This window comes from Vulpes vulpes, chromosome 15 (assembly GCF_048418805.1).
Source record: "Vulpes vulpes isolate BD-2025 chromosome 15, VulVul3, whole genome shotgun sequence".
In the NCBI taxonomy this organism is placed as follows: Eukaryota; Metazoa; Chordata; class Mammalia; order Carnivora; family Canidae; genus Vulpes; species Vulpes vulpes.
In genome coordinates, this window is record NC_132794.1 from 78,933,210 (window position 1) to 78,957,849 (window position 24,640).

At 46.6% G+C, this 24,640-nt stretch overlaps 1 protein-coding gene across 1 annotated transcript in view; it reads left to right on the forward strand.

Annotated features, from left to right (window-relative positions):
- The window catches only part of CHAT (choline O-acetyltransferase), a 52,785-nt gene that overhangs the window by 15,600 nt on the left and 12,545 nt on the right, over window positions 1–24,640 (forward strand). The window contains exons 8-11 of the mRNA XM_072739291.1: window positions 15,807–15,976; window positions 18,316–18,416; window positions 19,310–19,438; window positions 21,905–22,027. Coding sequence (XP_072595392.1) covers window positions 15,807–15,976; window positions 18,316–18,416; window positions 19,310–19,438; window positions 21,905–22,027 — 523 coding nt within the window. The remainder of the gene's footprint in view (window positions 1–15,806; window positions 15,977–18,315; window positions 18,417–19,309; window positions 19,439–21,904; window positions 22,028–24,640) is intronic.

The following is a 24,640-nucleotide window of genomic DNA, read 5'->3' on the forward strand; positions in this document are numbered from 1 at the left end:
GAGGCAGAGGGTGAACAGAATACTCACTGAAGAGATTAACACTACAAGGGGACCCTCCATCACTATTCAGATGTCATGAAGGGTTCGAGAAGGGGAAAAGGTGAGGAGTGAGGGATGAGCCCATGCAGGGGACACTGGAGCAGCAAGCATGGGAGTGCTAGCCAGAGACCCAGGGATGGTGGTCATCATTGCAAACAATGCTTCCAAATCCTCAGTCTCTAGGGAGGTACTCTCCTGGTTCTGGGTGTGGTTGTAGGGGCTGGGGTAGGGTTCTGACTAGCCCACAACAGTATCACAGTTAACACCATGGAAAGCTGAAGTCCCAAGGTCTCCACCTTCCTTCCTGGGCACTGGGCCCAGGCAGGTACTGTCCAGCAGGAGGCTTCGACCAAGCTGAGCTCCTATTGTCCTGGTAGAGGTCTGGACCAAGGCACCTGAGCTCACACAAAATCTGAATTCTCATAGGGTCAACTGAGAACCAGTGGGGCAATTGATTTTATCAACCCTTTCTTTTTAGAGGGACTGTCTCTGATCCTTCACTCTGCTCCTCAACCAAAACAGCTCCCTCATCACCCACAGGCTCCTCAGCCTAACCTTCTGCTGTGACAGTGAGAGGGTGGAGCTCACAGAACAGTGGAGCCAGCTGTCTGCCATGAAGCCTGTGTTCCCCCTCTGTACCCAGGGTCCCCATGCCCCCTAGAGCTCCTGACACAGCACTTTTAACACAGAGCTCTCTGAGACTACGGTGCAGGATAAGTGAGTGTATTGTCATCTCTACCTGCAGCCTAAACACCCACAGCCAACACAGAATAGCCTCCGGGGGATCCAAGGGCTCAGAGACCCGGCAGGACCATCACTGCTCCCCAGAAGACCGTGGTCTTGTTGGGGTTGTTGGGGACACCAGAACAAGCAGAATTGTTAGGACAAGAGCAGACAGGATAAAACCAAAGGAGCGTCTCCACTCCAGGAGTCCTGAGGGAATTTGGGGACCTCATAGCTCAACCTGTCATAGCTTAGGAGGGCTTCCTGTGCCAGGTGCAACATGAGGGTAAGCCCAGGTGGGTTGAGGTGGGTGTGACTGGGGCTGGCTGACAACATCGGGATCATCTAGAGAGCCCCTTAAAATAAAGATTCTGGGTTTCCAGGGATTTTCCAGTGGGACAGGAATGAGGCCAAAGAATCTGTATTTTTAAAGTACCTTCATATGTGCAGCCCACGTGCAGCACAGATTGGGATCAACCGAAGCAGATATTAGCAGCTCTGGTGTATGGAGGTACCCCATGATGCTGGCCTTATCCTGGGCCCTGTTGCTCTGAGTCTTCAGTATAGCCCATAAGCTGGGGATTTTTGAACTAGAGGTGCTGAGTGGTGGAATCAGGGCATCTGTCTCCCAAGCCCGAGATCCTCAGGGCCCGGCAGTTGGGGTGGGGCTTCCGGCCTCAGGAAGGGCACAAGTAACCCCTCAGGACCTTCCCTCCCCACAGAGCCTTGAAGCTGCGGCCTTCCTGAACCCAGGAGGACCGACACTGTCATCCTGGCCTGGAAATTTGATTAGACATTCAGCCCCGAGTCTGGAAGACTACAGTGCTTGTCAATTTGTAGGAAAAGGATAGCCAGCTCAGAGAGCCCCCACCCCCACCCTGGAGCCCGCTGGCTTTCCTGGGTGCTGCACCGAGATCCTGCGGGCGGGCAGACTTCAGGCAGATGCTTCTGTTTACACAGCGCCGTCAATATGTATCTCCAGCAGCCAATTAGAGCTGAGCCACTGCTTCAAGGTGGGAACTGACAGAAGGCCCCTGAGTCTGGAGAAGGCCTCGGTCACGGTTTACAAGAACCACTCAGGCTGCGCATTTTGCTGCTTAAATATTGCCATCCAGAGATAGACAAGTCTGCTGATTTTAAAACCAATTACACATTAGCAGTAACAGCCTCTCCTCATTTAATTGGCCCAGAAATACCTCCTGGGCTGGCAAGGCTGACTGCTGTTTTCTTTCCTGGGGGGGGGGGGGGGGGGGGCTGGAGGCATGGGGGGCGGGCATTGTCTCCCTCCCACAATGGCAGCGGGAAGGCTCTCCTGTATGCGGGCATCCAGGCCAGGAGAGGCCCGTTGCCTGCCTCAGAGACCTGGGCTTGACCTGGCTGTCCTTGTATGCCCTGGAGCTGGCTTCCTAGGCTAGGACATGGAGGTGGTGGTGGCCCTGGCCTGTGGCCAGGACAGGGAGGGTGTGGAGAAGCTGCAAAGCAGGTGGTCTGGTGCCTGGCTCACAGAGGCTGTTTGCTAAATAATAACTCCTATTAAATTTGAGGAAACATTGTGGGGATGGTTTGTCCAAGTCTCACAACCTCTCTGGAAAAATCTGGTGAGCTGCAAATGGGCACCTGTTGAATATCCATTCCATCAGTGACAGTGACTCGTGGACTCAGACTGAATGGCCTGCACTCCTTGTCCCAGAGCCCTAACCCTCATTAACTCTGGGGTGCTCTTTTGCTTCCCCTGGGCTCCCCACATGCCACATGCTCCAAGTGTGCACACAGTTTTCTTTCATTTCTCCCCAGTAGCCCTCTCTCTGGCCCTCACTTTCCATTTTATGATATTTGGGGTAAAAAGTGGGTGGAAAGTTTTTTGGTTTTTTGGTTTTTAATCTCATGCCCCTTTCTACTCACCACCCTTCTCCTAACTCTGGAAGTAAGATATCACTTGAAATCTGCCCCTGTGGGAAGGGTGTTTCAAACCCAGAAGAAAGAGTAATGCTTAGTTCTTGAAGTTTTTTTTTTTTTCATTAAATTAAACTTATTTGGGTATACTTGTAGATGCACATGCACTTACAGGAAATAATCTCACCTGTACCCCTTTCCCACCATGCTAACATCTTGTAAAATACACAAATACAATATCACGACAATATTGACATTGACATTAATACAGTCAAGATAGAGAACATTCCCATCCCTGCAAGGATCCCTTATGTTGCCATTTATGGCCACACCCACTTCCGTTCCAACCCCATCCCTCCTTAACCCCTGGCAACCAGGAATCTGTCTTCACTTTCTATAACGTTACTGTTCTAAGAACATCGTATAAATGGAATCGTACAGTATGTACTCTTCCGAGGCTGGCTTTTTTCACTTGGCATAATTCTCTGGAGGTTCATCCACCTTGTCCCATGTGTCAGTAGTTCTTTCCTTTTTATTTATTCCTTGGTATGACTGTATCACAATGGTTGATACCATTTATCTGTTGAGGGACACCTGAGTGGTTCCTACTTTTTGGGTATTATAAATAAAACTACTATGAACATTACACACACACACACACACACATATAGATGACTTGTGTGATCATAACTTTTTATTTTAGGAAAAATTCCAGGAATAACATTGATAGCGGCATGTTTAGTTTTGAAAATGTTTTCCAGATTGGCAGCTGTGCCACTTCACATTCCCATGAGCAATGTATGAGTGATCCAGTTTCTCTGCATCCTAGTCAGCATTTGCTGTTGTTGCATTTTTTTGTTTTTGTTTTAGCTATTCTGATCAGTGTGTAGTAAAATCTTATTGTAGTTTTAATTTACATTTTGCTAGTGACTAATGATGTTGAGTATCTTTTCATAGCTGATTTGCCACCTATATATCCTTTTTGGTGAAATGTCATTTCCTGTCTTTTGCTCATTTTCTGATTAAGATTGTTTGGGTTTGGGTTTTTGTTTTTTTACTGTGAGTCTGAGAGTTGTTTATATATATATATATGCTTTTGTAAGATTTTATATATTTATTCATGAGAGACCCAGAGAGAGAGGCAGAGACACAGGCAGAGGGAGAAGTAGGCTCCCTGTAGAGCCAAATATGGGACTTGATCCCAGTACCCTGGGATCATGACCTGAGCTGAAGGTAGATGCTCAACCACTGAGCCACCCAGGCGTCCCATATATACTAGCCCTTTTTTGGCTATGTGGTTCTATATTTTCTCCCAATCTGTAACTTATGGTTTCATCTTCTTAACATGATGTTACAAATTGAGTAAATGTTTTCAGTTTTGATGAAGTCGTTTGTCAATTTTTCTGTTAATGAATCATGCATTTGGTGTCAAGTCTAAGAATTCTTTGCCTAGCCCTAGATTCCAAAGATTTTCTCGTGTATTTTTTCTAAAAGTTGATATCACATCAGTACATTTAAGTTTATGATCCATTCTGAATTAAATTTTTTATAACGTGTAAGGATTTTTTTTTTTTTTTTTTTTTTATGATAGTCACAGAGAGAGAGAGAGAGGCAGAGACACAGGCAGAGGGAGAAGCAGGCTCCATGCACCGGGAGCCTGATGTGGGATTCGATCCCGGGTCTCCAGGATCGCGCCCTGGGCCAAAGGCAGGCGCCAAACCGCTGCGCCACCCAGGGATCCCCCGTGTAAGGATTTAAAGCCAGGTTTTCTTTTTTTCTTTTTTAAAATTTTGTTTGTTTATTTTGTCCATAGGTTTCCAACTGTTCCAGCAACATGTGTTGAAAAGGTCATCCTTCCTCTACTGTATTACTTTCATGCCTTTGTCAAAATCAGTTAGGCCTATTTATATGAGTCTATTTTGGGGTTTTCTATTCTCTTCCATTAATCTCTATGCTCATCTCTCTGCCAATAGCACATAATCTTGGTTATAGGCTATATAATAAGTCTTAAAGTTGGATATACTGATTCCTTCAACTTTATTCTTTTTCAAAATTGTTTTAGCTATTCTAGTTCCTTTGCCTTTTCCTATAAATTTTAAAATTATCTTGTCTGCATCTACAAAAAGTTTGCTGAGATTTGGATGGAAGCTGTGCTAAACCTGTATATCAAATTGGGAAGAATTGACATCTACACTATCTTGAGTCTTCCTATGCATGAACATAATACATCCTTCCATTTCCTTAGATCTTCTTTGATTCCTTTTATTAGTGTTTTGTAGTTTCAGCATACAAGTCTTTTTTTTTTCAGCATACAAGTCTTACACATTTTTGTTAGATACACTCAAGTGTTTCATTGTTTTGCATCATTGTAAGTGGTATTATATTTTTAATTTTAGTGTTCATGTGCTTGTCACTAATATACAGAAATACAATTGATTTTTGTATGTTTATCTTATATCTTTCAAACTTGCTGAACTAATTTATTAGTTCTAGGAGGTTCGGGTTTTTTTGGGGGGATATATTCCTTAGAATTTCTACCTAAACAGTCATGTCATGTGAAAACAAGGATTTTTCCCCCTTCTGATCTGTATCCCTTTTATTCCCTTTTATTGCCTTACTGCTCTGAGCAGAACTTCTGGTACTATGTTGAATAACAGTGATAAGAGTGGGTATCCTTTCTTTTTCCTGATTTTAGGGGAAAGGCATGCAGTTTTTCACCCTTAAAATGATATTAGCAATAGCATTTTTTGTAGATGTTTTTTATGAAGTTGAGGAAGTTCCCCCCAATTTTTATTTTTCTGAGATATTATCGTGAATAGATGTTGAATTTTAAAAGTATTGTCAAATCTATTGACTGCATCAATTGACATAATCATGATTTTTCTATAATATGTTAATATCATGGATTATATAGATTGATTTTCAGAGATTGAACCAGGCTTGCATTCCTTTAATAAGCTCCACTTCCTATATAATTCTTTTTACGTGTCACTTAATTTTATTTGTTTATATGTTGTTCAATATTTTTGTTTCTATATTCATGAGGATTGTTGGTTTATAGTTGGTTAGGTGTTGTGGCTTTTTTTCCCCTTACACTGTTTTCATCTTGTTTTGGTATAAGAATAATGCTGGATTCATAAAATGAATTAGGAAGTGTTCTTTCCTCTTATGTTATCTGGAAGAAATGGTATGGATGGCTTTTAATTCTTCTTTAAGTATTTGGTACAATTCTCCAGTGAAAACTTCTGGGCCTAGAGATTTCTTTTTCTGGAGTTTTAAACTTATAAATTCAATTTTCTTAATAGTTATAGGGCTATCCAAAGTATTTATTTAAATATGGTACATTGTGGTAGTTCATATTTCTCAAGAGATTGCTCTATTTCATCTAAGTTGTCAAACTTGTGTCTGTAGAGTTGTTCATAGTATTTCTTTATAATCCTTTTGATGTCTGCAGGGTCTGTGGTGCTACCCCTATTTCATCCTTAATAGTGTTCCCTTCCTCTCTGTCTCTCTCTCTCTTTCTTTTGCAAGACTTGCTAGAGATTTGATTGATCTTCTAAAGAAACTAGCTTTCTTTTTATTGTTTTTGTCTTGTTTTCAATTCTATTGGTTTCCGATTCTTGTTATTTCCTACCTCCTGATAGCTTTATTTTGCTCTTCCTTTTCTAGGTTTTCAGGTAACAGCTTATAGAATTCATTTAAAAATTTTCTTCTTGTCTATGTAAGCAATTGTGCTATACATTTCTTAGTGCTTTAATTGTGCCCACAAATCTGGATAAAATGTATTTTTATTTTCACTCATTGCAATGTGGTTTTCTTAATTTCCCTTAAGACTTTCCCTTTCTCCTGTGGATTACTTGGAAGAGTATTGTTTGGTTTCCAAATGTTTGGAACTTTTCTTGCTATTTTTCTGTTGTTTATTTTTACTTTGCTTTCATACGTTAGATAATACATTTTATATGATTTCAATTCAATTTGAAGGTGTTTTATAGCCTAGAACATGATCTACCTTGGCGTATATATTCCATGGGCACTTGAAAATAATGTGCATTCTGCTATTGTTGGGTGGAGTGTTCTATAAATGTCAATTAGATCCTGTTAATTGATAGTGTTGTTGAGTTTTTCTATATTCTTGCTTTCTGTCTAATTGGTCTATCAATTATTGAAAAAGGGGTGTTTAAGTCCCCAAGTATAATTGTGAATTTGTCTATTCTCCCTTCAGTTCTGTCGGTTTCTTCTTCACATATTTTGTGGTATGTTTGTTACATACACACCTAGGATTGCTATGTCTTCCTGGTAGACTGATCATTTTGTGTTAGTAATGCCCCTCAATGTCTCTGGTAATTTTCTTTGCTCTGAAGCTTACTTAATCTGATATTAATAAAGTGACTCCTACTTTCTTTTGATTAATGTTTGCTTGATGCATCTTTTTCCTTTTACTTTCAACCAATCTGCATCATTTTATTTGATGTGAGTTTCTTGTACATGGAATATAACTAGGATGTGTTTTTTACCCTACCTTGTCAATTTCTATTACTGAAATTATTGATATGCTGGGATTTAATGCTGCCATTTTGTTTTTTGTTATCTCTGTTTTTCAAGTCTTGCTTTCTTTTTCCTGCCTTCCTATGAGTTACTTGAACCTTTTTTAGAATTCCATTTTGATTTATCATAAGGTTTTTAGTATATCTATATATGTTCTCTAGTGGCTTCTAAAGGTGTTACTATATATATATTATATATATTATATATAGTATATGTGTGTATATATGATTTAATTATATAGTATATATAGTATATGTGTATATATATGATATATATAGTATACAGTATATATATATATGATTTATCACTGTCTATTGGTGTTGAAGCTTTGCCAGCTTTAATGAAATGTAGAAAGTTTACCATCCCTTACATCCCTTTACCCTCCCATATTTATAATATAATTCTTTTAACTATTTCCTCTAATATAAATTTAGAGCCACATCAGGCAGTGTTATAATTTTGCTTCAATGGTGAATATAATTTTTAAAAACTCAAAAATAGAATGAAAATTAATTCACTAAAATATTTACTCTTTCTGTTGTTCCTTCTTCCTTCTTGATGTTTCAATGTTCCTTTATAAAATGTACTTTTGTGTGGGGGGGGGGAGCGGAATTCTTTTAGGGCAGATACTGGAGACAAACTCTCTTAGTTTTTCCTCATCTAAGAATGTCTTGATTTCCCTTCCTTCCTGAAGGATATCTTTGCTAAACATAGAATTCTGGGTGGACAGTACTTTTCTTTCAGCACTTAAAAAAGTTGTGCCACTTTCTACCAGCCTTCATGGTTTCTGATGAGAAATATACCATAATTTGAATTGTTTTTTCTCCTATAGATAAAGCATTTTTCTCTCTCTCTGTGCTTTCAAGATTTTTTTCTTTGTCTTTAGTTTTCAGTAGTTTGACTATGATAATGTCTTGATGTGGATTTCTTTGAATTTACCCTGTGTGGAATTAATGAATCGTGAATCTTTAGGTTTATGTCTTTTGCCAAATTTAGGAAATTTTGGCCATTATTTCTCTGAGTACTTTCTTGCTTTATTCTTTTTCCTCTCCTTCTGGGACTCCAATGACATGATTGTTAGATCTTTTGTCCCACAGATTTTTCAGTTTCATGATAATTAATTTAAAAATATTGGTCACAGGGATCCCTGGGTGGTGCAGCGGTTTAGCGCCTGCCTTTGGCCCCGGGCGCGATCCTGGAGACCCGGGATCGAATCCCACGTCAGGCGCCCGGTGCATGGAGCCTGCTTCTCCCTCTGCCTATGTCTCTGCCTCTCTCTCTCTCACTGTGTGCCTATCATAAATAAATAAAAATTAAAAAAATAAAGTTGTTTTTTAAAAAAATATATTGGTCACATAATTCTAACATTCCTGTCATATCAGTTTTGGGCATCTACTGATTGCCTTTTTTCATTCAAGTTGAGATTTCCCTGGTTCTCAGTGTGATAAGTGATTTTCTCTTTCTTTCTTTCTTCTTTCTTTTTAAAATATTGTATTTATTTATTCATGAGAGACACATAAAGGGAAGCAGAGACATAGGCAGAGGGAGAAGCAGACTCTCTGTGGGGACCCTGATGCAGGACTCAGTCCCAGGACCCCAGGATCATGACCTGAGCCAAAGGCAGACGCCAACTACTGAGCCATTCAGGTGCCCCAAGTGATTTTCTGTTGAAACATGGATGTGTTTATATTATGAGACTCTGGGTGTTATTTAAACCTTCTGTTTTAGCTGGCTCTCTGATACCACTCCGGCAGAAGCAGGGGGTGGGTGCTGCCTTGTTACAGCCAGGTGGAGGTAGAACTCCAGGTCTCTCAAGAAGCCTATATTGGGGAGGGTGCTCCTTGTTACTGGTAGTGAGAGTGGGAAGTCAAGGTCCTCTCATGTTCTCTACTGATGCTATCTGTGGAGCAATTGAGGTGGTGATTACTACCCAATGCAGATGGATGTCCCAGCTTCTATCTGAGACCATGCCTTCTCTGATACCATCAGAGACTGACGTGCTTCATTACAGACTTGTTACAAGTCTAGGCTCCCCCACTCTGCCTTTGCTGGCATGGAGGAAGGATATTATCTAAAATTTCCTTTCTTGCTAGTTATTCTTTTCCCAGGCCCTTTGACTGAAGAAAGCAGGCTTTTGTTGGATTTTTAAAATTTTTTTTTGGTCTACATTTGTTTGTGTTTTATTTTACTGGCTATTTGAGCTCTGGGATATTTTACATAAAACAGAAAACCCGGTGTATTTGTTTGTTAGGACTACTACAACAAAATACCACAGACTGAGTGACTTAAACAACAGATATTTATTTCTCACTGTTCTGGCAGCTGGAAATCCAAAGTCAAGGTGTTGGCATATTAGTCTCTCCTAAGGCCTTTCTCTGTTGCTTGCAGATGACCACCATCTTACTGCCAATGGTCTTTTCTCTGTGCACACATGAGTCTCTTCCTCTTCTTATAAGAACAATGGTCATATTGGTTTAAAGCCTCACCTTTATGACCTCATTTAACCTTAACTACCTCTTTAAAGGGCTCACCTTTAAATACAGTTAAAGCTTCAACAAGTAAATATTGAGGATTAAAGCTTCAACAAATGAATTTCAAGGTGGAGGAGACACAATTCAGTCTAGAACAACCAAGGAACTCACCATCATTTTGTTCCTTGGGTCCTGAAGTCCCTAGCCCCTCTCTCTCCATCTTTCAGAGTCTTCTTATGTTTGTTTTAAATATAATGTCCAGGGGTTTTAGTGGAAGTGATAGAGAAAAGTCTACTTGATGTTCTTGGAAGCAGAAGTTCCTCCTTTTTGAGCTCTTTAAAGAGGTTTTTGTGACTCCTTTATAGTAACACCTTTAGAAGCCACTAGAGAACATATATAGATATACTAAAAACCTTATGATAAATCAAAATGGAATTCTAAAAAAGGTTCAAGTAACTCATAGGAAGGCAGGAAAAAGAAAGCAAGATAAAAGCAGTTCTGGGATCCCTGGGTGGCACAGCGGTTTGGCGCCTTCCTTTGGCCCAGGGCGCGATCCTGGAGACCCAGGATCGAATCCCACGTCAGGCTCCTGGTGCATGGAGCCTGCTTCTCCCTCTGCCTGTGTCTTTGCCTCTCTCTCTCTCTCTCTCTCTGTGACTATCATAAATAAAATAAAATAAAATTCTTAAAAAAAAAAAAAAGCAGTTCTGATTTGCAAGAACCAGATTTCACTGGGCAAGAAATACTTTTGCTGAAAGTATTTCCCCATAGCCTCTGAGGACTGGGAGCATAAAGATTATTCCATAAACCATAGAGTAATAGAGAGGAACATGGGATGTGTGATGGCAGTTTCCCATCCCAAAAGGAGATATAATCCCTTCATCTGGGGAAGAAAAATCCTCAGATGGAATTGACAAAGGTTTAAAAGATCTAAACCTCAGAAAAGGAGCCTAGTGTTTCCATTTCCCTAGACCGTGAGGCAGGACAGTAGGAATCTGACTTGAGCCAAACTCCCAGGTGATAAACTGGAGAAGGCAAGTGTCCAAGACAGAGCTGTGTGTGTGTGCTCATGGTCATAGTCTGTAAGCTTTCAGTCTTTAACGGAAGCTCCAGGGTCCTCCAAGGCCTTGTGGCCTCTGGAATTTTCACATCACCAAAGCTATCAACTCTCCAGGCATGGGTGGCAGAGCAAGCTCCTCCTATTACTCAACTCCAAATTCTCACTATTAAGCAGGGGCTCCTTGAGGAAGATTGATTTACTACATTAAACGAGCCTCTGTGTGCTCGATGAGAATGTCACAAGACAAACGGCTCCTGCTGCATGCCTACAGCCCACCGCCCCCTGTTTCCATTACATTTGGGCCAGAGTCATGGTGGATGAGTTTGGTGTAGTTCATTTTCTGCCTTACATGATAAACTTGTCAGCCTTTGACCGATCAGCTACTTGTATGCAGGGAGTTCATTTGCAAGGCCACCTGGCATCCCAGCTCGGCTGTCCTGCTCCCATTTCATCCTGCCTAATGAGCCAGGACCTGGTTACTATTGGTTGGTGCTGAGCTCTGGGGCCCTGCACAACCTGCACGTGATGATGATGGCTCAGTCCCTCCTTGGAGGGCCTTCTCTCCTGCCTGGAGGCGGCTGGGGCACTGATGCCTAGGAAGCTGTCCTTGTTTGCTGTCTGCTTTGCTTGTCCAGCTGGGAGGGAGTGTGCCAAGCCTTCACTCTCCTGCCCAAAGGATGTGTTAGGTCTATTCCCCAGCATCCTGACTAGACAGGCCTGCTATGGGTTTCCTGGAGGAGCTATAGCCTGCCCACTCCACATTGGCCTAGGAGCTGTTACTAAGGAAATTTTAGTTAGGCAGATACTCAGCCAGGGGTCTCAGAGCTCACTGAGACCTGATCAACAGGGTCTAGATGTGCAGCACTGGGGCTGCCAATGATCCCTTAACTGCCCACCAGGCCCACATCCTCCCTAAACTGCTAGGCATCCTAGACTCTGCTCTGACCACATCAGCCCCTGCCCAAGATACTTTGGTGGCTTCTTGTCATTGCTCATGAAGTCCACTTCCTGATCTTGCTATCCACAGCCCTTGATGATCTGTCCCCAGCCTGGGCATTGAGGTTGTATATCTGGGATCAAGTCTAACTCCCTCAATTTGCTGGATGACCTTAAGCAAGACGTTTAGCTTCTCTGTGAATGGGGATGATAAAAAATTCTTATATCATGTTCATCAATATGAGGACTTAGATTGATGCCAGGCATGTAGTAGATGGTTGACAAAAGTTAACTAATAGCATCACTTCACTGCATTCTTCAACCTCACCTAAGTCCTTTATGCCTTCACCTATAATGAACTGCAGCCAGGGGTGGTCTTCTTACCCACAAGCTCTACCCACAAGCCCGGGTGTCTACACCTTAGCCCTCAGAACCTTTTCCAGCATTGTTATCTCCTGACATGCTTCTCCCTTCCTCTCTGCCCATTTGAATTTGATCCCAGCCTGGCCAAGGACTTCTCATGCTCTGAAGTCACCAGCCAGCCTGGGAGCCCAGAGGAACCCCCAGAATAGCACACAGGGCAGGGTCAGGCACCAGATCCATTGGCAGGGACTCCTATTGGAGCAAAGAGGACCAGGGCTGGGAGCCTCACAAAGGATAAGGAATCCCTTCTCTATCTCCATCCTCTCCCAACCTCTCACCATCCCCCCCATCCTATGAGACTCCATGCCCCAAAGCCTCAAGCCCACTGGACTCCAAGATTCCTTCTCTGAGCGTGGACACAAGTCTCAGCCTCACCTGTCCATGGACACTTTCCTGTACCCACGTGGGCAACTGAGGCGCCATCCTCTGCAAGTTCACAGACATGGGGGAGGAGACTAGATCAGGGCTTCTGGGGCTGGACTGGCAGTGTTTGAAACATGGGGATGTCTGAAGTCAGCAACAGGGTCATGTGCTGTAGGAGCATGCACAATGTAGTAGGAGACAATGGGTACAGAGGGGACTGGTCCAGCCCTGGCCCCAGGTGCTGTATGAGGCCAGCCTGATAAACAGAGCAGAGGTTCCTTGTCTGCATTGAGTAAGCAACTGGCATGCTCTGGATGTGAGGAGTTCTGGAGGGCAAGAGCTCTGTCTGAGCTGTTCCTACCTACATCAAACATAGGGTCAGCCCTGTTAGAGGATCGGGGAGCTTGGGAGGGGTTTATGAGTGGAACTTTGATAGGCAGAGAAAGAGAAGAGCCCCTATCCAGGAGACATCCTATGCTACGATGAAGAGGTGAATGAGCCCAGGTGTCCAGAGAATGGTAGGAAGCATGAGGTCCCTGCAGGGATTCAGGGGAGATGACCCTGAAGGGGCAGCATGGTGAGCCATGGAGCCCAAAGGGCCTTATTTAGACACAACCTCATGGGCAGTAGAAGTTGTTTCAGATTGAAGATGGTGACACAGTGATTGCACCACACTTGAGCAGAGGGAAGGGGAATTTCCCCAGAGCATCAGCCAGGTTACCTTTACCTTTAGATCCTGAAGTCATGGCCTAAAGCCTTGGAGTTGATCAGACTCCAGGAAAGCACAAGAGGCCATGCAGAAGATAATGAGTCATCCTGGCCCCATCAAGATCAAGGGGGGGTGTGTCTTGAAAATATAGTGCTCTCCAAGCCCTCATTCTACACAGGAAATGGGGAACAGATGACCCAATGCTGGGCTGGCTTGCTCTTCATTCTCCTCAGAGCAGAAGGCTTTCTGTGAGAGGGATTTGCAAGAAGTGGGAGGAAGGATATGGGTGGGGACTAGAGATTTTGTTCACATGAGATTACGCATGGATACCTCTCATGAACTGGAGAAACCACATGGGCAGAGCAGGGACCAGCAGAGGTGGGCTTAGCATTGTGTGCCTAGCACATGTTGAGGAGGCCCAGGGAAGGGTCTTAGGGACTGCCCCACTCAAGGCTGACTGCACTGGGAGAGGGAAGTCACCACATACCCCAGGGAGGGTCAATGTGAGGCCAAGAGCAGAGAGGAACAGACAGGACCTCATCGAAGGCCACCCTGGGTCCCTAGCTAGACATAAGGAAGGACAGGCTCCATTGGCAGTGTCAGACTATGTATGGACTTGGCCTCCCACTGCCTGGGGAAGGTATTGTTGTGCCTGGCTCTAGCCCACAGGCAAGACCAACACTGATGCTGGGGGTGTGGAAGCCACACCTGCTCCCACATGTTCCCTGGACTTCAGGAAAGCAGATTTCAGATGGCTGTGAGAGATTATGGGCTTTTTTTTTTTTTTTCCTTTGGCTTGAGGCTCTGGAAGAAGAGAAGCCTCCAGAGCCAGGGACTCTGACAGAGGGAGTTCTGACTCAGCAGGAAGTGGGATCCCAGTCGGGAGGGGAAGGGCTGGAGCAGGGGGGTGTGTGTGCCTGGGCTTGGGCTGACTACAGGAAATAGAAGGGTCAGCACTCAGGACCAGGGCCTGCCCAAATGCCTGCCTTGATGGGACAAGAGGGAGCAGGGAGGGTCCTGACTGTCATCTTGGGGGACTCCTCAGCCTGAAGAATGTTTCTCTCTGACAAATGGCCTCCTGGACAGGGACCTTGAATTTCAATACCTACAGGGACCAAGGGGGTTGAATGAATGAGAGAAGACTATGGTAAACCAAGGATGCAGCTTCTCAGCTCCAGCTAAGTCTTGCGGTAGGAGAACGTGCACCCAACATCACCAGATGGGTCAGTTAGGATTACATTTGGCCACATATGACAGAGGACACAAAATAATAGTGGCTTAAGGAAAACAGAGGTTTTTCTCTCTCTCTCTCATGTATACCAGAAGTAAGCCACCCAGAGCTGATACATGGTGGCTAGGGTTCTTCTATCTCCCTGCAAGGGTGTGGCCCACATCCATAGATCCAAAATGGAGGCTAGAGGTCCAGCCATCACACCAGTGTCCCAGCAATGGATAGAGGAAAGTGGGAAGGGCAAAGAAGACATGCTAGTTATTTTTAAGTAAGTCTCTTGGAAGCTGTCATATAGTGTTTCTAAATTTTGTTAGCAGAATTTCTATGTGTGGCTTCCCCCTAAGGGAGGCTGGGCAATGCAGCTTTAGTTCTGGTTCCCCTGTGCCAAGCTAAAACTGGGCACTCCATGACTCAAGGGAGAATGGGTATTGCCATATGCAGCTAGCAGTCTCTTCCCCACAGTGCGCCCTTGCCTCCAAATACTTTGCACCCCATCTTCCATGCATAGGATGCTCTGAGACTTGGCAGGGAGAGGTAACCCTGCACCTCATCCTGTAACAGCATCCAGCCCTAAAGTCTGAGTAGAGGAGGTGATGGAGGTGGAGGAGGCTGCCCAGGGGCAGCCCATCTGGCTGGCCCAGCTCTCTTCAGGGAGGAACCCTGTACCCAATTGTCCCCCATGGAGAAATCAAGCTGCCTTGGTGGCACATCTCTGGCACAATTCAGTGGCTCCTAGCCTATTTGTCCTGAGGAGTTCCACATGCCTGAAATGACCCAAATGGGCTCATGTGGATATGGCTTTGGGGCAGCCTGGCCCTTCCATCTGCATTCTGCATTGAAATAGTTGCTGAGGTGGCAGGAGGCTGGGAGAGCAAGACTTTGACTCCTTTACTTCAGCTTTTCATGTGAAGAGGACTGATTTTTAAATTTCAGCACCTAATATTTAAAAATTTTAGTTCAGGACCCAGATGCAGCTCTCAAATGCTGCAGTGGCAGGGGTGGGGGGTATCAGGGAGCAGTACTGTTGGATGGAGGAATTGGAGCTCCTCCCCTGACAAAGGCTGGCCTGAGGGTCTAATGTCCATGCAGAAGGCCCTGCATGAGTCCCTTCATCCTGGAAGGCAGGTCCAGCGACCATCCATCTGGGGAAGATCTGGCCACAGCTAAAGAGTGAGTGGGACTCTTGCAGAGACCATGACAGTAAGCTGGCTGCTGGGATTAATGCAGAAGTTCAGGACAGTCTGTCTGATTTCATGGCCCACCCACTGGATTTGGGAGAGAAGTCAGGTCAGGACTGACTCAAGGGCTGGGTGTCCATGTGTGTGCCTGCCTGTGCTGTGTGGCATTCTGTGGAGGGGACCTCAGACCTGGTTTGGAGGGTAGGTGCTAAGGCCTTGTTTGCCTGGCCTGCAGACTCCACCAACCGGGACGCCCTGGATATGATTGAACGCTGCATCTGCCTCGTGTGCCTGGACGCCCCGGGAGGTGTGGATCTCAGCGACACCAACAGGGCGCTCCAGCTCCTTCATGGTGGAGGATGCAGCAAGAATGGGGCAAACCGCTGGTATGACAAATCCCTACAGGTAAGCTTCCCCAGTGGCTTGGCCAGGGGCCTGAGTCAGCAGATGCTCACTCCCTGGCCTATGCTGCATCTGGGGCCAAGGGAGCTGAAGGCACTGGAAATGTGCCACTGGTATCAGCCTCTGGACTGGCCGGAACTCTTCTCAGGAGCAAGTGACCAAACCCAACTCAAACTCCCAACCTTTCTGTAGCCTGGGCCAGGCTTGTGGACCTCTGGGTCAGAGCTGGGGCTCATTCCCCATCTCCCAGCACACACTGTAAGGTGGGGGTATCCTGGGGGCCCGCTCAACACTTCCTCAACGCATTCAGCAAGAATCATGTCTGATGCCCAGAGAGGCCAGCTTTTCTGAATCTCCATCGCTCCTACCTGCTGGCCATTTCAACACACTACATTCCATCCCTGAGAAGTAGGACAGTTCAGTATCTCCATACAAGGGAAGTCATAAAATGAAATAAAGCAAGTCATATATTTTTCATTCTCATGACATCAATTCAGAAACATGACACTCAGTTTGACCTGGAGAAAAATACTCCAGCTGGTGCAGGTGAGGTCGAGGTTGGGTCCATTTTTTCCTGTTCCTCCAACCTTTTTTCTCCCCTGTGTCAATCCTGAATTGAACCTTGTTTATTTTTAAAGCCACCCCACTTTCACAATGACCACATTAAATAGCCAACGATCGCTATGCTTTGGGCTAGTATCTCTCCCACCAATAAGCAATATTTCATTTTTCTCTTTCTCTGGCCCCTATATGCCTTTTATTGGTTTGCATATTCTACTATTTCTGATGAGTTCTCTTGCTGCTGTGCTGGCTATTTTAGCCTCCACAGTGGTGCTAATGGCTTGTTATCTTTCATGGAGCAGCTATGGGAATGAAATGATATAATGGAAGTACAGAACCAGAAACATAGCAAGCCAGGGTAGTGGTTTTCTTTTCCCCCCTTTTGTTTCAGTGGCAAGAACAGAAAAGCACTAGTGCATGAGTGGGCACAGTCTTCCCCTCCTACCTCACATGGGTGCCCACCCCTGGGCTCTTTTCAGAGGCAGGACAGATGATCAGATGAGCTGGGAAAGCCAAACAGGCTCCATGGACCTGAATTGAAAAGATCAGGAGCTAGTCTCAGGATGGAGAAGCAGAGGACATTGGGGAGAAAGAGAAAAGAACCTCCAAGGATCAGCCTTGAGAAAGACCATGTGGGGAGGTCGTTTAAAGATTAGAAGTAAAGATTCGGGCACACTATATACACTGGCACATGAGGGACGGGAGAAGACATCAGGGGAGTCAGCTCACATGTGTTTGACTGTGCCAGTGCCCTAGAAGAGCATCAGTAAGAATGCCAATAGCTTGTTTGTTTGCTGGATTGTTTGCGGATGGTGGACTAGACTCTCTTGCATGTGACGCTGTGCTGAGCTGAACTATGGGCAGCCTCACCTTATCCAGGTCATACATTAATAATCAAATCTCACATTCTCATTATTTTTTCCCAGCATTTCTGTATGTGCTGAGTATGTCCCTTTTTGAAGTTAGCTAAGTACAAAGGCTGTGGACCTTTCCTATACCTTCTCTCCAATCCTCCTATCAATCCTGTGAACTGGGTTTTATTGGATCCATTTTCAATGGGAACACACTGAAGCCAGAGAGCTGAGATGTCTTGTTGAAGATTTCCCAGCTGCCGGGGTGTGTGGCAGACCTGGAGTCCAGGTCCCTGAAGGGAAACCCAGGCAGCAGTTAGTGGAGCATCCTCAGAACACCTTTCCTTCACTCCCTTCAAATGACAGTTCATTTCTCCCTAGGAATCTGCACACCATCCAACTTAGATCATTACCTCTCATTCACTCATTCAACCAAGTTACTGAGCACCTACTACCAGGTAGACCCTGGTCTAGATCCTGGGAATAAAATCAATGGTGGCTAAATGTACAGGTTCCATTTAGACACATGATCACACAAGGCTGTGTAGGATTGTGGCCCTGTTACACACCATGAGGGGGAAACAGTACTTAAGCCAAAGGAACTTGCCCATGAGCTAAGGAAAGTGTGCACAGCTTCAGTGTGAGCTCTTAGGAGTCACTGGGCTCCTTTAGCCACAGAACTTTGGCCTCTGGCCTCACTGCCCAGATCATGTCTGGGAAGGCGATGACATCATAGAGCTATCTTGAGGCCCCCATATTCTCAGGTCATGGCAATTTCATATAGCATTCTTTTCCAGAGATAACATGCTTTGGTATCCTTGGAGGAGAGATCCCCCTTAGAGGCCTGGAAGACCTGGCCTGGAACCAAGGGGCTAGTCTGAAATGCAGAATCTACCTGAGATCCACTCACCTCTTTCTTCCTTGTTGCAGTTTGTGGTGGGACGAGATGGCACTTGTGGCGTAGTGTGCGAACACTCCCCGTTTGACGGCATCGTCCTGGTACAGTGCACAGAGCATCTGCTGAAGCACATGTGAGTCTGGGGGCAGGGCCCCTCAGCAGCAGCCATGGGAGGCAAAACCAGACTGCCAAGGGGCCTCCAAGCTGACCAAGAAAAATGTGGGTGGCCACCGGGGGGCTGCATTAGTCTGGAAAGTGTCTTAGCAAAAGATGGATTTGAAAACCAATTTGACATTATACTTTTATCTGCCACAGACAGAAGGGGCAGACAGGACCACAGTGAAGGCAGTGAGGGGAAGCGTGGCCAAGAATTCTCAGCCAGAAAGGAACGTCTGCTTTGTCCCAGCGAAGCCCAGATCCATACCTAGCACTTGTTCTGAGTCAGAGATGGGCCGACTGTTGATCCAGCACAAAGGAGGGGAGGTCTCTGAGCTGCACCTCCTCCATCTCCTTGGGCTGGACCTTCCTCCCTAGCTTCCAAGCTGGCTGGCCTGAGTGCTTCTTATCCCTTAAACACACTGGGTTCCTTCCAACAATTTGTGTTTTGCTCATTCCCTCCTGTCCAGAATCTTCTCCCTGAATCTAAGTTCTAAATCTCTTCCATGCTTTAGGAACTCTTTAGAATCCCTAAAAGCCCATACCAGCCCTCATAGACAAAACAACACAGTTTGCTTCTTCAATTTTTCTCCAACTGTTTCCTAAGTGTCAGTTGTAGAATGTGGTGGAGCAGGAAACGTGAAAGTAAACACCAGGCTCTGGAGTCAGGTGGAACTGGCCGGAATCCTGGCTGTGCCATGTGCTTCTTTGGGTGGCATCTCTGACCAAGCGTCAGTCTATTTATCTGTGCAGCCGATCCAGGGGGCAGCTCACTGAGGCTCCACCAGCAAGGAGGACTGCAGAGGGCAGGAACTGCTGCCTGCAGCCCCCAGGTCCGGGCTTCAGGTGGTCGCCTCTTTGTGCCAGCAGGGTGAAGAGCGGCAAGAAGCTGGTCCGAGCCGACTCTGTCAGTGAGCTCCCGGCCCCCAGGAGGCTGCGTTGGAAATGCTCCCCAGAAATTCAAGGCCTCTTAGCCTCCTCGGCGGAAAAACTTCAACGGTAGAAAGTGCAAGTCTCTTTGAGGGTGATGCTCTGGGGTCACCCCATGTCCACCCCCACCCCAGGCCCCTCCACTGGGGATGATGAGGCACCCTGGAAGCTTCCCAAGACCCAGCTCTTCTGCCTCCCCTCGCCTGCCCCCTCATGGAAATGTTAGTCAAACTAAAGGGGAGTTTAACTCTTGGGGAAATAACATTGCAGAGGTCTCCATCATTTCCATAAAATGCAAACATGGAGCTATTTTTTTATGGGTTTCACCTGCCTGAGCAGAATCAAGGTGAGGAAATCATTCCCTTGCTTTCGGGGGGAGTAATAAACAACTGGTTTGAATAGGTCATTTGAATCCAAGCTATTTCAATTTGCTTGAACTTATACCGCAACTAGACAAGGGGGCCTTTCTCCCCGAGGGCTGAGAGGCAGTTCAGGCCCTAACGGGACCCCCGCGCAGGAGAAGGGGACCCGCAGGGGCACAGTGGCAGCTGCAGGCTGGCAACTAGATTAGATCTGGCCCTTGGTTGTTCATTCCCTCATTCAGTCAGTGAACAGCATTCATTCATTCATTCATTCATTCATTCATTCATTCATCAAACATGTGAGTGTGCCAGGACTATAATAGAAAGGCTGAGGACACAGAAACGAATATGCCACGGAGCCTGCCCTCCACACTGCAGTCCCCCAAACTAAAACATGTGTGACACAGTAAGTGCCCAAACCAGAGAGAAAGGCATACAGGCCTGAGCCCACGAGGACACAGGAGTGGAATTCCACCAGGACACTGTGGGAAGGCTTGGCAGTAATGGGCTTTGAGGGATGATAGTTCACGGTGCGGACAGCTGGAGAAGAGGCAGAAAGGCAACTTGTTCAAGCTTGTCCAGGTTCATAGAGGATCCAGGCTGTTTTTGAAACCAGCAAGTGAGAGAATGGCCAGAACAGAGGCACTAAAGGGAAGTTGAGGCCACGTTGTGAAGAGCTGTGCTGGTCTTGCGTTATGGGGAAGAGCCCCTGCGGGGGCTTCAGGGAGCCAGTGAGGAGACTGTGGGAAGAGCACGGGTGAGCGGGAGTGATCATGGTCAGGCTCGGAGGGCAGGGAGGACAAGTCCGCTGCAAGCTGCTGTGGGGGCTGGCTGGCTGTGGCAGGAAAGTTGGAGAGGCCTTGACTGTTCATCTACAAATCGTGCTAATATCCAACCTTACAGGGCTATTCTTGGGATGAGCAGCCCTCTAGGAGAGTGGGTTGGTGGGCGGGCCAGCCCGGGATGGAGAAAGGTGCCCACTCCTCTTTCAGAGATCTGAGTGGGCCCCTAAGGTTCTCTTTCCAGAGCTGGGGAGCCAGGAGAAGCCTGAAAGTGGGAAAGCAGGAGGAGCTGCCTGAAGGCCCTGAGTGCACAGTCTGAGCAAGAGGTTTCCAGGTGTCTGTGTGACCATGAGCTCAGCCTGTCCAGGGACAGTCGGCTAGCAGGCTGGGGACTGAAGGATGAATCTCCCTGGGTCCCCAGAACCTGGCACGGCCCCCTGAAAGCTCAGCTCCCATGAAGCAGGGGGAATAACTCAAGGAGAGCATCTGAGTCCTGAGGAAGTATGTGAGTGGAGGGTTGGGGTTGCCTACCCAGGGCTCTGCATTCACATACAACCAGTGGACAGATAGTGTGGACCCTGCCAAATGTTGCCCCAGTGGACAGTCAGCCCAGAGCCCAGCCTCATCATGGGGGAGAGACCGGTCAATATTGGTAGGGGGAGATCAGTGCTCAGGGGTCTCAGTGGAGACTCAGGGAATCGACCTATTATTCTGACAGTGACTCATGGGCAGTAAAGACCTGGGAAGCTCAGCAGTAGTTTCCAGGTAAAATGGGTTCACAGTTACCAGCAAAGCCCAGATGAGCAGCCCTTGCAGTGGTGACCTTGACCACCAGGGAGGCTCCAGGCGTTTCTTCTCATAGAACAACAGGGAGGACTCTTGTGAAGAGATAAGGCTTATCTGAGAAATGGGCTTTTCCTTGGGCAAAGGTGGTGTGTCAGGTCTGCAGAATGGACAGGATGCCAAAAGAATCAGGATGTGAGACAAACACCTTCCTAAACAGATGCATGGCCTCTTTCAGGCCCACTTCTGTGGGCAACAGGCTTCTAGGATTTTGTTTGTGGGCAGTGTTCTCCCTGCCCATGCAAATGTCTCCCAGGCCCCAGTGCCCCCAGGCCCCTCCCTGCCCCCAGCCACCCCCCCCCCCACCCCCAGAAGCAGGGCCACTGCCCTGCCCGACCAAGCCTCCTCTTCAGCTCAGAGGAACCCTGATCTGGCATGCCATCTGCCACTTCCGTATGTCAAGGCCTGTCTCTGACACCTGCTATGTTCCTGGTGGGCAAGGACCGTGTCCTCGAGAGTCATAGATCAAGCTTGAGCAACTTGGTTAGACTTTGCAGTGTGTGCATTCTATTTTGCATGTAGTAGCATCTCTTCTGTTTCTTCCACAGAATAGTAAAGAATCTCGACTTCACTGTTTACAAGTTTGATATCTTCGGGAAAACATTCATTAAGAAGCAGAAATGCAGTCCTGATGCCTTCATCCAGGTGGCCCTCCAGCTGGCCTTCTACAGGTGAGCAAAGCCTGCCAGCAGAATGACTCTGCTCAGGTGGGCTGCCTGACAAACTGCTCTAGACTCTAGAGACTAGAAGCATCCTGGAGGGAGGAATGACTTTCTGTGAGCTTAGAAGATGGGACAACCAGGGCAGGCTGCATGGAAAGAGGTGCCACCTGAACTGGGATTCAAAGTGTGAATTCAATCCCAGAAAAGAGAAGGAAGGACTCACAGTCAGGAAATTGCCCAAGCAAAGGCCCATGTGCACAGAGCTCAAAAAGCCGGAACACTGAGCTAATAAGGTGGGCAATGGAGACTGCTCCTGCTCCTGTCCTCACCCAGCCCACGTTGGCCCCTGTATCTGTGCCCTGTTTCTTGATAAGCACATGGAACCACCATCCCCCTGTGGGTCAAGTCAAAGAATGTGAACTCATCCTTGATTCATCCCTGTCTCTCCTCTCTCACCCATGCCACCCCCATGTTCTTCCTCCAGATGTCTCTCAGACCCACCCTCAATCTTCCAGCTCCATGGCTACTGGCCCTCTTCCTAATCAACTCATGCTTGCTTAGCTGCAGCATGTTCCCCCAGGGAGCTCTGCTTCCCATGCCCAGCTTCATGAATCATAGCCTTTGAAATATGCAAATCAGATTCTATCACTTACCACTTTGAACCTTCCCAGTGGCTTCCCACCATGTGTAGAACAAAGTCCAGGTTTAGAAAGGCTCCCTGTGAACTAGTCTCTGCTGGGCCCTCCTCCCAAGCTCTCTCCTGCCTCCAGCCCTTTACTCTGGTTATGCCTTGGTGCACCCACCCACCTGCTGCCACCACCACTCTTCACATGCCAGCTCCTCCCATCCCTCAGGTCTCTGCCCAGAGGGTGTCAGCCCTCAGAGGCCTTCCCTGACCCATTTACCTAAAGCAGCCACCTCAGACCCCCTCACCACCCAGCTTTCTGGCCTGTCACATTGTGTTCTCTTTTTCTTTCATGGCAGTTGTTGTTCATGTGAGCTACCTTGTTCATTGATTTGTCAATTTTGTTTTCTAGACCATTTCTTCCAAACCCGACCCTCTGGGTATCTCACACACCAGGCATAGAGTAGGCATCAGGGACTGAGTCACAGACCTGAGAAGACACTACAAGAGTATTATCTGGGGGTGACACAGTCCGGTCTGTGATTTAGAAAAATCTCTTTAGTGGTAGCTATGTGTTGGGGGAGAGAAAAAAGTAGAGATTGAAGACAAGGCAGGAAGGCCAAATGGTCTTTTATAGGAGACTTAAACTAAAATGTAAAGTAGATCATCCTCAAGACAAGGCTGATCCTGTTGATTCCACTGTTCCCAAAGCAACAGCTCATACACTGGCACAGGACCCCACCAGGACCTATTTTTATTTTGCAATATATGGGGGCAGAGGGAGCATAGAGTGACCTTGCAATAAGGCCAGGGCAAGGAGGTCTCACTAGTGAGCAGATAGCACCCATGTGGGCACAGCATTCCAGATCCCAGTGTCCTCCAGAGGGGTCATAACTCACAGGGAAAGGAAGTGGCCTCGGCCACTCTGAGCACTGAGACTCTTTGGAGAAGATTGATGTCACTCCACCTGATCTGTTCTTGTGGTGGAGACACAGTGATCCCACTGACATTGAGCTGTGGCAGCACCTGGTGTCTAGAACCATGGTCTCCATTCTCATACTGGCATGTGGCTGAGATGGGCCATGAGGTCCAGGTCCTGCTGGAACCTGTTCCTTCAGAGAGCATTTCAGTTCCAGAGATAGGAGGGGCTAGTGGACCTGACTCAGAGCACCGCCTCCTCCACCCTCAAGTGATCTCTGTGGCACTTGACTTGGCCAACAGTCGACATGGCCAGAGGCTCCTGGGCTCAGCCAACAGCCAAAATAGGATCTGTTTTCATTAAAGAACATTCTTCAGAGTCCAAGCCATAACAAAAAAAAAAATTTTTTTTTTAATCTGCCCCTAGATTCAGCAGAAACCTGAAAGCTGCCTAAATTGAGGTTGATCAGTGACTGGCCAATGATTTCCTCTACTTTTGTGCTCAGCATGGCATTTGCCTCCAGGGGCCATAGAGATACAGGAAGTGAGCTCCTTGCCAGAGTCCTTCCTGGAGGAGGAAGAGACAGAAGTGTACAGAAAGTTATTCACGTTCTCACCAAGATACAATGCCAAGCACTGTGCTGAACCACACTTGGCCCTCCTCCTCCTAGAGCTGACCCAACATGGGAGATACATGCCCCAATGAGGCCAGCATGCAGGACCATGACTTGTGTGTGATGTTACGCTGTCACTTACCCCTCTGTGATTCTGTGTCTTTCTCCTGCCCACCACTAACACCAAAGACTTTACTGACTGATAAGAAAGATGTGTGCCAGGCAGGTGTGCAAGCCTTGGAGTGCTCACTTGGTTCACATACCTAAGCAACAGACTCTCCCTAGCTGGTGTGGGGAGCCTGTCACAGACAACGGGGAGAAGAGGCACAGCCATGGCACCCATGGGTCTGTTGGAAGCTCAGCTGCCCCGGGACAGGCTGGTCTATGCAGCATTCTCCACTCATGATCACTAAAGCCCCCTCCCTGCCTCAATCCACAGGTCATGCTTGAATTATTCTAAATAAA